The sequence below is a fragment of the Lissotriton vulgaris genome, chromosome 8, assembly GCF_964263255.1.
Source record: "Lissotriton vulgaris chromosome 8, aLisVul1.2, whole genome shotgun sequence".
Lineage (NCBI taxonomy): Eukaryota > Metazoa > Chordata > Amphibia > Caudata > Salamandridae > Lissotriton > Lissotriton vulgaris.
The window spans coordinates 1,429,945,291-1,429,958,537 of NC_141696.1; the positions used below are offsets into that span (position 1 = coordinate 1,429,945,291).

Genomic DNA, 13,247 nt, shown 5'->3' on the forward strand with positions numbered 1-13,247 from the left:
CCACTAGTACCACCGCTATGAGGAAATTTTATCCGACCAAGATTGCCAACCTTATTCGGTGTTTCCCGTGGAGCCAGCCCTGGGTCTAGCCCTACTTTCAAACACAAATTACAGGTAAGATAAGCGTTTGGTGGTTTGGGGGTATAATGGAGTATTAGTACGAGAGACGAGAGACTGAAGGTAGTACTACTAAAGTCCTAGGACTCTTGGATTCACTTCACTTAGGCTGTGAGAGGCACTTAGTGTTGAAAACATTTGGGCATTTACACTTAAAGGAAGAAAATGGAACTAAACTTTCAGGAAAACAGTCAACGTTAAACCCCCACCCACCAGGCAAGCAGTAAAAAACAGGTATGCTCAGATAAAGTTTGAAAAAGTATATTTATATCCCTAACAAAATAATCTCCCGCAAGACCCTCCCTAACCCCAACGATTGTCCTTCAAAAGTCCCCAAAAACCCAACTCCCAATTCCCACCCCCCAAAAGTCTCTAAAAAAGGGGCAAGGGACACTATGGGTGGATGCTGTTAACTTTTTGGGCCAGGGCATCATGCTCCTCGCGGAGCAAGGCGAGCTCCTGCTGAAGGCGGGACACCATCAGGGTAGTGCGGCGCAGGCGTGCCTTCACTGCCTTGCAGGTGCAATGCCTGTGAGAGGCAGCTGTTGGCCTTGCTGCTCGGCGGTGGCGTTTGCCTTTGGCAGCCCGGCTCAGTCTGGGTGGACCACTGTGCTGGGTGGCAGCCCGTGGGGCCACGGAGGCCGATGCAGACGACGTTGTTGTTGTTGTCGACTGCACACTTTCCTCGTCCTCCAGGGCCACCAGCCGCCGATATTCCGCAACAGTGGCCTCGATCCTCCGTTGCCGGGCCGCTCTAGCCAGCTCCTTCCTCCTTGTTCGTTTGGAAGGAGCATCTATATGAAGAAAGAAAGACATAGTCTGTAACCAATGCTCTTTAAGATTAACTTAATCATTCAGCAGAAATTTGTGTTGCAGTACAACTAGCAACTTGCAAGCGCATTACATAACTATTGAGGCCAGTATCTATCTAACCTCACACTTCTTCATCCTTGCTCTAACATTAGTGGGAGTTTAAGGAACAAATTCTACGAGCACTGTGGACTTCCATTGGAGTCGACTATGAAAGTACACCAGTCTTATTCTTCTTCTTATCTCTTGTTTTGGAAAATTGGTACGTTATTTTCTGCAAGCCGGCATAATGCCAGCGCAGTAAACTTGCACCCGAGAAAAAGAGACGCACGCCATGAGGAGTGACCTAGACTTGCGTTGCGTTACTGTACCCGTCCAGTACATGCAGGTGGAGAAGCTCTTACTTTTCTATTACGGGTGGCACTGAGAATACTCTGTTACAACTCAAGGGCTACTGCTTAATTAATTTAACTTTCACCCTACAGTGGAAATGAGTACTAGAAATGGAAAATTGAAGAAGATAAATAATCTGATTATCTATCACTTCACATGGGATGTTTTTGCTTATATATGGGATGACTTTAGGTGCTTTGCTTTTTATTGAGTGACCAGTGATACATCCACACATGAATGACTGAGTACTACTAAACTTATTAAGAGAGGTAGGGAGTGGCCACCGTAATAACCGGATCTATGCAGTGCTTGCAATACAAACTACTGCTACTATTTATGGTAGTATTTGGACAAAATTAAAAGTTCTTTTCCTTGCCTTTCCTACACTGGAACGGACGTGCGGGTGCAGTGTTACATGCTCTTCAAAGTTACACTTAGTTCATCCACTGACCGTCTACTCTCTCTAGATCATGGGTACTCACAAACTTTCTCTCAGGGGCTACATTTACAGTGTAGTTTGGGGCCGAGGGCCGCACTGGTGGGGGCGGAGTCAGAGGGGGCGGGGCTAAAGCAAAACGATAACTTGTGACCATGAGGTTGCACACAGGTCCCTGCAGCAGATGCCCTCATCCACTGAGCCACCAGACCCAGCATTTACATACATCTCTCTCCCTCCTGCTCTCCCTCCTGCCCTCCCTCTCCCTCCCCCTCTGTCATCTCACTGTGTGTGTGTCTATCTGTGTCAGCCTTCAGCCCGGGTTGAGACCGCTTCCTCAACGCGCACACACAGACAACAACACCAAAGTACTTAACAGGTCTTTAAAAGACCATTAACATATTATTGAGGCTTTGTTTGTTGGAGCGCCCCTGCTTCTCCACCCTGACAATCACTGCTTGCCCGGCCCCACAGAGCAGAGGCTTTGGTCTATTTCACCTCTTTGTGGCCTTGCATCTCCACTCTGCTCTGTGGGGGCCGGGGGAGCAGTGATTGTCAGAGTGGAGATGCAGGGGCGCTAACAGGTGAAATACAAAAAAGCCTCTGCTCTGTGGGGGCCGGGGGAGCAGTGATTGTCTGCAAGGTCTGCGCACCGCCAAGGAAGGCTTGCCGGGCTACCACCGGCCCGCGGGCCGTACTATGAGTACACCTGCTCTAGATACACATATGCTATCTAAGAGTCAGATAGTAGCATGATCCAGGTATATGGACACATACAGTTTCTGTGTCACCCACCCAGGCTGTTGTCCTTCCACCCATCATTGCTTCATCATTCACCCAGCCATGCATCTCATATTCTTGCCTTCCCAGCTAGTCTTCAATCTCAATAAGTAAGGAATATATAAGAGCTTACCTCTGGCCGCCACCACCACCGTCTCAACTCTCACAGCCGCCGCCTCCTCCCCTGAAGAATCGCCCTCCGCCTCCGTGTCGAGCACCACCACCTCCACACTGGCCCCGCCACCAGATGTTCCACCTACAAAGTACATTTAAGAATGTTAGAATAAAGCACTCACTAGTCTTTGGTCTAGGAATGAAGACATGTGAAAACAATGTAATTTGTGACTGTCTACGTTAAAGTTAAAAAAAATGTCCCTTTTTCCAGGGAAGGTTGTCTTGCTGCACTTTTTGGCACAACTGATGAAGGCTGTTTTTTTAACACGCACCATTTTTCTCCACACAGACAGAAGATGGACTTCTAACAACAAGATCAAGTTGAAACCAGGTGAGAGCTCGGCTCGACCACAAGAAATGTCTTCAATTAATCGTCAGCACTAACCACTTTTCCATTATCAGTTAAACGTTTAGTTTTATTATGACTTCATTTTAATAAATGTGTTTACTTTTAATAAAGCTTTTAAACTTAAATACAATCTGTGTTTTTTGGTCCAGACTAGAGTGACTGAGCGAAAGGTTTTGCAATTTTTGCAAGCATGAGTCCAGATAGAACACTTCAAAAGACATTATGGACAATCCCAGAGGACTGCACTAAGTTGATAGAGCTATTGCTGACTAGAATCATGGGAGTTTCGCCAACCGTGCAATCTTAGTTAGCTACACAGACAGACTAATAAGAATAATCTAGTAATACCACAGGGAGTCATAGTAGAGGCAGGATAAGAATTTAGATACAGTCTACAAGAAGAGCAAAGACAATTTTGAAAAAAGTCAAATGAGGAACGCTAGGAAAAATAGGTACTAGTCTAAAATGAAAACTTACTGGGGCCAGCAGAGGAGCCCTCGCCTGCCCGATCCTGGCCCTGTTGAACAGCATCCGCCGCCTGCTGCTCCTGTGTCCTCCTCTCGCCCCTGGGGGGAGCTGACGTACAACATGAAAGAAAGAACAGAAAACATGGATGATTGTTGCTTGTCAATGTCAACCAAATCAAACATTTCAAAAGAACAATAACAAAATATTTCCGCGAAATTATATTGATTATGGTTAGTTTTCATTTATTTGCGGACCTGTGACTTCGAAAGTCACGTAACTCACTAAACAAAGTACTGAAACGTTCACCTAGGACTGGCAGGCAGCAGTCCGCAGGCAAGACGCAAAGTGACAGACAAACTCCATTGTGATTTCAGTCAGATCAGTGACAACACTAACAGTTGCCTGCTACATTACCAGTCATTTAAATAGTCAAACTATCAATCCACCGCCACTATTTTTCTTATTGTCAGGGGTACAAAGGAAGGGGCAGATTTAAGCCCTTGCGGCTCTTTTGCGCCGTTCTTGCGTGACTTTTGTGACGCAGCAGCTAAACAAAAAAGGGCGCCATGGTGCGGCGTATAATATTATAACAACGTGACGCATTTGGGAGATGCATCCCGTTATAAAGCCCTGCGCCATCAGGGGGCGTTCCGGCGCAAGGGAGGGCATTCCTGCGCTGGAACACATCCTAATAGTGGCTGAGGGAAATCTACAAAATTTCAATCAGTCACCTTTAGGACAATGATGCGTCACACAAACCCTGCACCTGCTTGAAGCAGACGTACGGCTTGACCCAGCATTGGGGAGATAGGGTACCCCAGAGCATTGATGGAGCTGCGCCATCGTTGCGATGCAACTCCAGCAGTAAAGCTTCGGTGACGTTTTGGGCCCATGGTGCGCCGCATTGCAAATACGGCGCACCATGTTTGGTGGTGGTAGCGGGCCGCACAATTAATGGCGCATCCCTGCTACTTTGCAGGGATGCGACGGTAATTGCAATTCTGCCCCTTAGGGGCATACTTACTTACGCGTTCTGGCGCATCTCCAGAGATGCGCCAGATCAAATGCGTCACGCAAAACTACCCTTGCGACACGGCAGATGTGCCTCATTTACAATGCGGCGCGCCCTGGCGCAAGGGTAGGCACTTGCGTGACGCATCTCGTCACGTAAGAGCGGCGCATCGCTGGAGTCACGTCGCCAACGCAATGCAACTCCAGTAATGCTCAGGGCCACCCAATACTTAACATGCTGTGTCAGTCCTTTCGCCTGCTTCGAGCAGACATAAGGAATTGAATTGACGTAGCAGCGTCGCAGAAGTGCCTGCGTTAAATCTTGTAGATTTCACGCAGGCAATTTTGCGAGGCGCACAGCCGCTGGACCGCCCACCCTGCGTACTAGGAACGCACCCATTGTGGTGCAGGCCCATGGCTTTATAACGTGACGCATCTCCCTAGATGCGTCATGCTGTAAATGACTCGCAGGGATGCGGCACGTTTACGCCGCTGTTGCGTCACGCAAGGCAACGTAAACGTGGCGCAAGGGGCTTGTAAATGTAATCTGCCCCCTAGTGTCTAGCATTACGCAGTTCTGTAAAGTACACTCATACATAATAGTTACTCAGGCCAATGAGACCACGAAATAGAAAACAAATAAGCATAGTAGCAACGCCACTGAGAAGGAGAGCAGTGCACCTGAAATGCACAGAAGATTTTGAAATATAATTTAACTACAATGTAATCGTCATCAGCGGCATTATTGGCTTGCTCCATGTAAAAAACAAATATTTGCAATACAACAACACAGAGCAGGAGAAAACATCATAGTAGTGAGTGATTAAATGGCTACTACTACTCACCAAGCCCGGGGATCTCCAAGCCGAGCTGGTCCAGCAGGTCGTGCTCGCGGTCCAGGAGGTCCGTCCAGCGATGGGTGACCTGGCTGTAGGTGCGCTGGACCCCGTAGAGGTGGGATATGGCCCAGCACACCTTCTCCCACCGCTTCCGGCGCTCCCGCATGTTGTAGCCGCCGGCCGCGATCCTGCCGCCTCCCGCGATGGTCCTGGGCAGGCGGCGCTGGACGAAGTAGACCAGCGCGCCCACTTCCTCCGGGCTGAATATCTCCCGTCGCGTCACCTGCTCCCCCCTCAATCTCCCGCATGCTGTCCTGGCACTGGGTCCAGCACTACTCCCCGCCGCCGCTGCGGCCCTCAAGTGCCTGGGCAGCTTCACGGCGCCTGGCTTGACCATGGTCTGGGCAGGTAAGGTAGGAAGAAGTAGAAAATTAAGAAAGAATAGGATAGGGAAGAAGAAAAGAAAAGAGTTTAAAAAAGTAGTTTAAAAGTAAAGAAAAATAGCAGAAAAGACAAAAATATACAGCTAGGAAAAGAGAGGGATAGATAAGAAGCAAAATCGTAAAAAAAAACTGAAAACAAGCAAAGGATGGCAAAGATACCAAGAGGATTAAACACCATGCCCAGACACAGGAAATGAATGAAAAACAAGATGGCCGGCGCCCGTTCACGAGCGCGAAAGTAAGTTCGCGCGAGATTTTCCTTGCGATCTCGTGCGAACCTCTAGATTATACATAGCGGGCGGAAACGGAAATACGTCACGCAAACAAAATGGCCGCGCCCGTTCTCGACCTTGGGGTAAATTTTCTTGTTTTGCTCTGCAAGCGGCTCGCGAATACTGCAAAAAAACTCGCGAAACAACAAGCCGCAAAAAAATAAAATGCTCATTCGCACGAATTGGCGGCTTCCGCGGTCGGTTTCGCACGACGCCGCGCCCCGCGAATAGCGCGAAAAAAAACGAAAAACGATTTCAGCAAAAGCAAAAGTAACGATTCTTTGTAGTGCTTCCTGAGGGGGCCCTCCAGAATTCGGTTGCCTGCTTGCAACTATTGTGTGACCCTGCTCTGACCTTAACTGTATGCCACAAAGGTCCTGATTTACAGCTAAAGGAGCAGACAAGCAGGTGCCAGGCTGGAACTTGAAATTCTTTCAGTGACACATTAATTAGCCCCTAATTCATTATTGTCAGTTGGGGCAGGGCAGGTGTTGTTAATAAACTAACCCCAAATTAATTCATGTCAGTTCAAGCAGGGCAGGTGGGCTTGCTTTTCCCCCCCATCTTCTACAGTGATGATGAACCAGAGGGTGGCATTGATGTAACAGAGGGTGGCATGGGTCAAAGAGAGGGTGCCAGTGGTAAAACAGAGGGTGCTGGGAGGCTGTGATGATGAACCAGACGTAGAAACAACATAGTCGCGACCGTTGCGAGCCGACAAGTAAGTTCGCAATTGCGAACTAGTACCAAATCCTCGCGAACTGGCAGAAACAATTGCGAACACACAAAAAAAAAATCCGCAAATTCGCGGGAATTCGCGGATTTTGCGGATTGCGAGTTCGCAAATCCGCAAAATTCGCGAACGCGAGATCCGCAAAATTCGCCCATGGTTAGATTCAAGCAAGCCTGGCTGAAGACGGCTGTAATGCCAGAAACCGGTCCTAGGAAGCTATAATCCGGTCCAGGAAAGGCATGGCTTGGCAGTTCGGGCTGGACTGTTCCCATGAGACACAGGGTCAGACTGATTTGCATATGGCCATGTCTGAACTGGGGTGGCAGAGTGAGCTAAAGAACGGTGATGGATTAAACCCAGATCTGTTGACTGGGTGTGAGTGTTTGATTGGTTCAGATGCTCCATCCATCACCACCCCCTTTTGTACCGTAATTGAAAGAGTATCATGTTTGGCATGTGTGTTATTTTTGCATTTTGAAGCGGCTCAGATAATCTGACGTTAAGAGCCCAACCCTTTGGTGTGTTTGACTTTTAGAAACCTGGCATTTTTGTACTTTAACCATTCTGTGCCTCTGCCTGTATCTGAATATACGTCTGGGTTGGGTAATCTCTAAATACACATCTGGTTTGGGCTACAGCTGGCTTTTGTGCATTCCCTTTAGACAGCCACAAACACAAGAAGGTTAGATTTGTTTGGTCGCTCATCTGCATTCTGTTGGCTCTACCTGGGGAGGGAAGTGACGGAGGGACTGACACCTGCACCTGAATAGGTAAGGTCCTGTCCCCACACAAAGGGCTGATTACGTAAGGTGTTAAACAACCATGCAGGATATATTTGAGAGGCCGATGACAACACATCTACCTGACTGCGTGACTCGGAACGAAGCATCTTGCTATCATCCGCAACGCATCCGCGGAAAGGTATTGTTTTCAGCTGGACCTGCCTGGCGCCTGTATCTTACCCACGCTCCGTTGAAATCTGCCTGAACCTTTAAATGTACCCCTGTCAGCGCGAGCAGATGACCCCATTTGGCACTTTATGTCAGGCTTGGCCTAGCTGCGCCACCTAAAACCCTGCACTACATCTCCCAGAACTCTAGTGTGGGGGCGGGGCGCCATAAAAGCAGGGCGGCCCCTCATCACGTTGTTTGTGATTTTGTGTATCTCCTGTGTTTGGGAGAGACTGGAGTAGAGTGCGTTGTGGAAAGACTTCGTAGGAGGAATTGGGTTCGGAATTAACTGTTGGCGCGTGAGCGCGAAGAGAATTGTGAAGCGCTTTGGAAGTGAAGCCTCGTAGCGCGAGGTCGGCGCTTTCTGTCCATTTCCCCGTAGCGCGAGGTCAGCGCTTCCTGGATATTTGAAACCTCGCTGGAGTGACGAGGCTTGTCTGGAGCTGAAGGCTGGCGATAAGATAAGTCCGGAGAACGGAGAAACCAGGGTAACAGCGGCGACAGTACTGTGAGTCCCTGTAATACGCGTGAGGTTTAACACGTTAGTTGCCTAAGCTGTTGTGTAGTTAACAAAAGCGCCTGAACGTTTAAAGTTGAATTGAAGGATTTTGTTGGCATCAGTGAGAACGGAGTACTGCGGATTAAAGGTTCTGCGTACTTCCGTTACGAAGAAAGACACTAGTGCTTATCTCAGCAAGTGCCAAAGCGGAAGGTAGTGGGGGGAGATCCTACACCTTTCCGTATTTGGAGTGGAAATAATAAAGGAAAGCTGGGTGTGAAATAGAGAGCGGAAGACAGTAGTAGGAGGCTACGTCTTACCGTGTCCTTCATGAATCATATGGAGAGTATTGTATATATGTGAACAGACTTATTTGATGAAGAGGATTGTTGCGGATTTCACATAGGATTTTTGGGGTTATTCACTTGATTATAATTTGAACAATCTTCAACACAAGGCAGGGTAGGTTCATTACTAATAGATAGCATTATATGTGTTTGGGAGAGGCTAGACAATAACCGTGTTTGTGTTCTTTAGGGACTAGTGTGGCGAACATCAACATTAAGGAATACAGGGAGGAGGAGGAGCATTCTTCTTTACGTAAAGGTGAACATTTAAGCTTACTTAGTAAAACAGAGAGAGTGTAGGGGTTCAAGGTGAATCCGAATAACCTGTATGATTGTTTTCTTGTCTTCCAGCTGTCCCTTCCCTGCAGCCCCCTTCCGTCCCCTCCTTGTTTGTTTTCTGTTTTCCCTCGCCCTATCACTCGAACACGCTGTGTTACTATTACTAGCGTGTTGGTGAGATCGGGAGGTGGAGTCATATGTGCATCAACCGGATTCGGCAGCGTGGAGTCTGACAGAATCACGAACCCACGAATTGCATTCTGCCGGGTCGGCTTGAGGTACATATGGCCACCTTGGATGATGTGTTAAGGGCCTTGGTTTTGGTTCAACAGGAACTGGCAGCGTCCAAGGCAGAGGCTGTGTTGCTTAAGGATAGGGTAGAACAATTATCCAAGAACCCTTTTTCTACAGGTCCTGCGCAGATTCAGGTTACGGTTCCCCCTCCTATCCCGTTAGCCACCCCTGAGAGGTATGGGGGGGATCCTAGTAAAACGCAGGCCTTCATGACGCAAATTATGCTCCATTTTTCCTGTAAACCTGCCTCTTTTCCTAATAACCATTCTAGGGTAGCGTTTGCCATATCTTATTTGGTGGGTGATGCGGCCAATTGGGCAGTCCCTCTGATAAAACGAGACGATGCCATGTTGTCCAATTGGACAGCATTCAGAGAAGAATTCGAAAAAGTCTTTGACAGGAGGGCCACAAATTTCAGTGCGGATAAAGAGTTGTTGTCCCTGCGGCAGGGTAGGAGTGATTTGATTACTTACCTGACTACGTTTAATCGTCTGATTGCCGAAACTGAATGGCCGGAAGGAAAAAGAATGACTCTGTTTTATCAGGGGTTAAGGGATGAATTGAAGGACGCTGTAGCACACATAGATCCTCAACCTACGACGTGTGTGGATATGGTGAATTTGGTCATGAGATTGGATGGTAGGCTAACGGAGCGGAGTGGGGATCGGAGAAGGTGGGACAGGGGTTACGCCCGTAATGTGAGTTTTCCTACGAGAGCCCTGGGTTCCGCAGAGGCAGGGGCAGAGCCTATGGAGATAGGAGCTATTCGACCTCCTTTGTCAAAAACTGAAAGAGAGAGTAGGAGGGTAAAAGGCCTTTGTGTGTATTGTGGGAAGAAGGGCCACTATGTACGCGAGTGCCCCTCTAAACCCAAGACTTCGAACACTTGGAACAAAAACCAAAGGGTAGCGGTGTCCAATACTGCCAGAGAGAGTGATGAGGGTTTGGTACCGTTGCCGACTAAAGAGGAGAACCCCGATTGGAAGCTTACATCATTATCTTCCTCAGGCATAGGGGAAACCGAGTCCCATCTGGTATTAGTCATGACCTTGGAGTGTGAACAGAAATCCCATCAAGTAATGGTCATGCTGGACTCAGGGGCCACTGGTAATTTTATAGATAATGGGTTGGTGGCTCGTTTGATGATTCCTAGAATACCAAGAGGCAATCCAGAGGAGGTCTTAGCCGTAGATGGTCAGCCAATTAAATCAGGTCTGATAACGGAAAAAACGGCTGAGGTAGAATTGTCTATTGAGGTGTCAGAGGGAAGGCATGTGGAAAGGGTGGAGTTGAACATAATAGAGGCTCCTCAATATGAGATAATTCTAGGGATGCCGTGGTTTACCTTCCACAACCCTACCATCGATTGGAAATCTCGCACGGTGCATTTCTCTTCTGGGTTTTGCAAGGAACACCTGGTACCGTATGTGTCTTCCCCTGTAGCAGTGTTGGCCTTGCAGTTTATGGTGGCTACAGCCGCTGAGAAGGAGGTGAACCTCCCGAAATGTTATGAAGCATTCCGGGATGTATTCAGTGAAAGCAGAGCTGAGGAGTTGCCACCTCATAGACCTTATGACTGCCGGATTGATTTGATTGATGGGGCAGTGATTCCTACGTGCCGTGTATATGCCTTATCTGTTCCTGAGACTGTGCACTTAAAGGAATACATCGATCATTACGAAAGTATAGGCTTTATAAGACCATCCCGTTCCCCTGCAGCCCCTCCTCTTTTCTTTATAGCGAAAGCTAATGGTGATCTGAGGGTATGTGTGGACTACCGTGTCTTGAATAAAAACACCATTTGTAACCGTTACCCTCTCCCCCTCATCACGGTACTGATTGATCAAGTGAGGGAGGCAGTGATCTATACTCGCTTGGATTTGCGAGGAGCCTATCACTTGGTCAGGGTACGTGAGGGGGATGAGTGGAAGACGGCATTCAAGACATGGTATGGCCTATATGAATATCTGGTCATGCCCTTTGGGCTGTGTAATGCCCCGGCGGCATTTCAATTTCTGATCAATGACGTCTTGAAGGAGTACATTGACCTGTTCGTTGTAGTGTACATTGATGACATCCTGGTGTACTCTATGGATGAAGATTGTCATGTGGAACAGGTCAGCAGGGTATTGATGAAACTGAGGGAACATAGCCTTTTTGTTAAACTCAGTAAATGTGAGTTTGGAGTGTACAGTGTGGAGTTCCTGGGGGTGATGATCAGTCCCTCGGGGTTGCAAATGTCTGAGCGCAAGGTGGAGGCAGTGAGAGACTGGCCGGTACCGAAGAACGTGAAAGAAGTCCAGAGTTTTCTGGGCTTCGCTAATTACTACCGGCGCTTCATTTTGCATTTTTCCTTGCTGGCAGTGCCCATTACCAAACTATTGAAAAAAGGGGTTCCTTTCGAGTGGACAGCTGCTGCAGGGGAGTCATTTCAAACTCTTAAGTCTTCTTTCATCTCTGCCCCGGTGCTGTCACATCCCAATTTAGAACACCCTTTTGTGGTTGAGGCGGATGCTTCGGATGAAGCAATCGGGGCAGTACTATCCCAGAGGGACAGTAGTACAGGTCAGTTGCACCCAGTGGCCTTTCTGTCAAAGAAATTGAGTCCGGCTGAACTCAATTACACCATAGCCGAAAAGGAATTGCTCTCCATCAAGAGAGCTTTCCAGGAATGGAGGCACTATCTATGGGGGGCCCTGCATACCATTACGGTGTACACAGACCATAGGAATCTACAATTTATGTCCTCTGCTAGGCACCTGACAGCAAGACAGATGAGATGGACTCTCTTTTTTGCAGAGTTTAATTTTGTGGTCACTTTCCGCCCGGGGTCTGAGAATAGGAAGGCAGATGCCTTGTCTAGACAAACAATGCCAGTGGAGTGTGTGGATGAGAAACAGGCAATTATTCCATCAGGGAAGGTTCTGTGTGTGGTGAGGGCGGAATCCTTTTTGGATGAGGTGAGGAACCATCAGTATCCGGGTGGATGGGGGTCATGGGCGCATGACAGACTGGATTGTAAAATGAGAGAAGGGTTGCCATTCTTTCAGGGAAAGCTGTATTTACCCACAATTCCTTTACAGAAGAAAGCTATTGGCTGGTGTCATGAAGGGGAACTGTTAGGACACCCTGGTATACGTAAAACTCTCGATACTGTCAAAAGACACTTCTGGTGGGCAACCATGAGCAAGGATGTTACTGAGTGGGTGGCCCGTTGTGAGGTGTGTGCTAGAGCCAAGGGTATGACCACCAAGAAAGCAGGGAAACTAATACCCATGCCTACCCCCAGTCAACCATGGCAGCATATCAGCTTGGACTTTGTGTCGGGTCTTCGAATGGATAAGGGCTCATCAGCCGTGTTGGTAGTGGTAGATAGCCTCACCAAAATGGGACACTTTATCCCTTGTAAGGCCCTCCCGAATGCCAGCCAAACGGCCCAATTGCTAGCTAGTAATGGGGTCAGATTACACGGTATTCCTAGGGTGATCGTGTCCGAAAAAGAATGACTCTGTTTTATCAGGGGTTAAGGGATGAATTGAAGGACGCTGTAGCACACATAGATCCTCAACCTACGACGTGTGTGGATATGGTGAATTTGGTCATGAGATTGGATGGTAGGCTAACGGAGCGGAGTGGGGATCGGAGAAGGTGGGACAGGGGTTACGCCCGTAATGTGAGTTTTCCTACGAGAGCCCTGGGTTCCGCAGAGGCAGGGGCAGAGCCTATGGAGATAGGAGCTATTCGACCTCCTTTGTCAAAAACTGAAAGAGAGAGTAGGAGGGTAAAAGGCCTTTGTATGTATGTCTGTCCATTTCCCCGTAGCGCGAGGTCAGCGCTTCCTGGATATTTGAAACCTCGCTGGAGTGACGAGGCTTGTCTGGAGCTGAAGGCTGGCGATAAGATAAGTCCGGAGAACGGAGAAACCAGGGTAACAGCGGCGACAATACTGTGAGTCCCTGTAATACGCGTGAGGTTTAAAGCGTTAGTTGCCTAAGCTGTTGTGTAGTTAACAAAAGCGCCTGAACGTTTAAAGTTGAATTGAAGGATTTTGTT

At 48.2% G+C, this 13,247-nt stretch overlaps 1 protein-coding gene across 1 annotated transcript; it reads right to left on the reverse strand.

Moving 5' to 3' along the window:
- Positions 1 to 363: 363 nt before the first annotated feature.
- On the reverse strand, positions 364 to 10,239 carry LOC147698875 (uncharacterized). The gene is made up of 4 exons (XM_086936284.1): positions 10,146 to 10,239; positions 3,537 to 3,635; positions 2,670 to 2,792; positions 364 to 911 (listed from the first exon to the last, which is right to left on the reverse strand). Exons 1-4 carry the CDS (start codon positions 10,237 to 10,239, stop codon positions 511 to 513), a joined length of 717 nt encoding a protein of 238 aa, XP_086792410.1. The 3' UTR covers positions 364 to 510.
- Between the last annotated feature and the right edge of the window lie 3,008 nt (positions 10,240 to 13,247).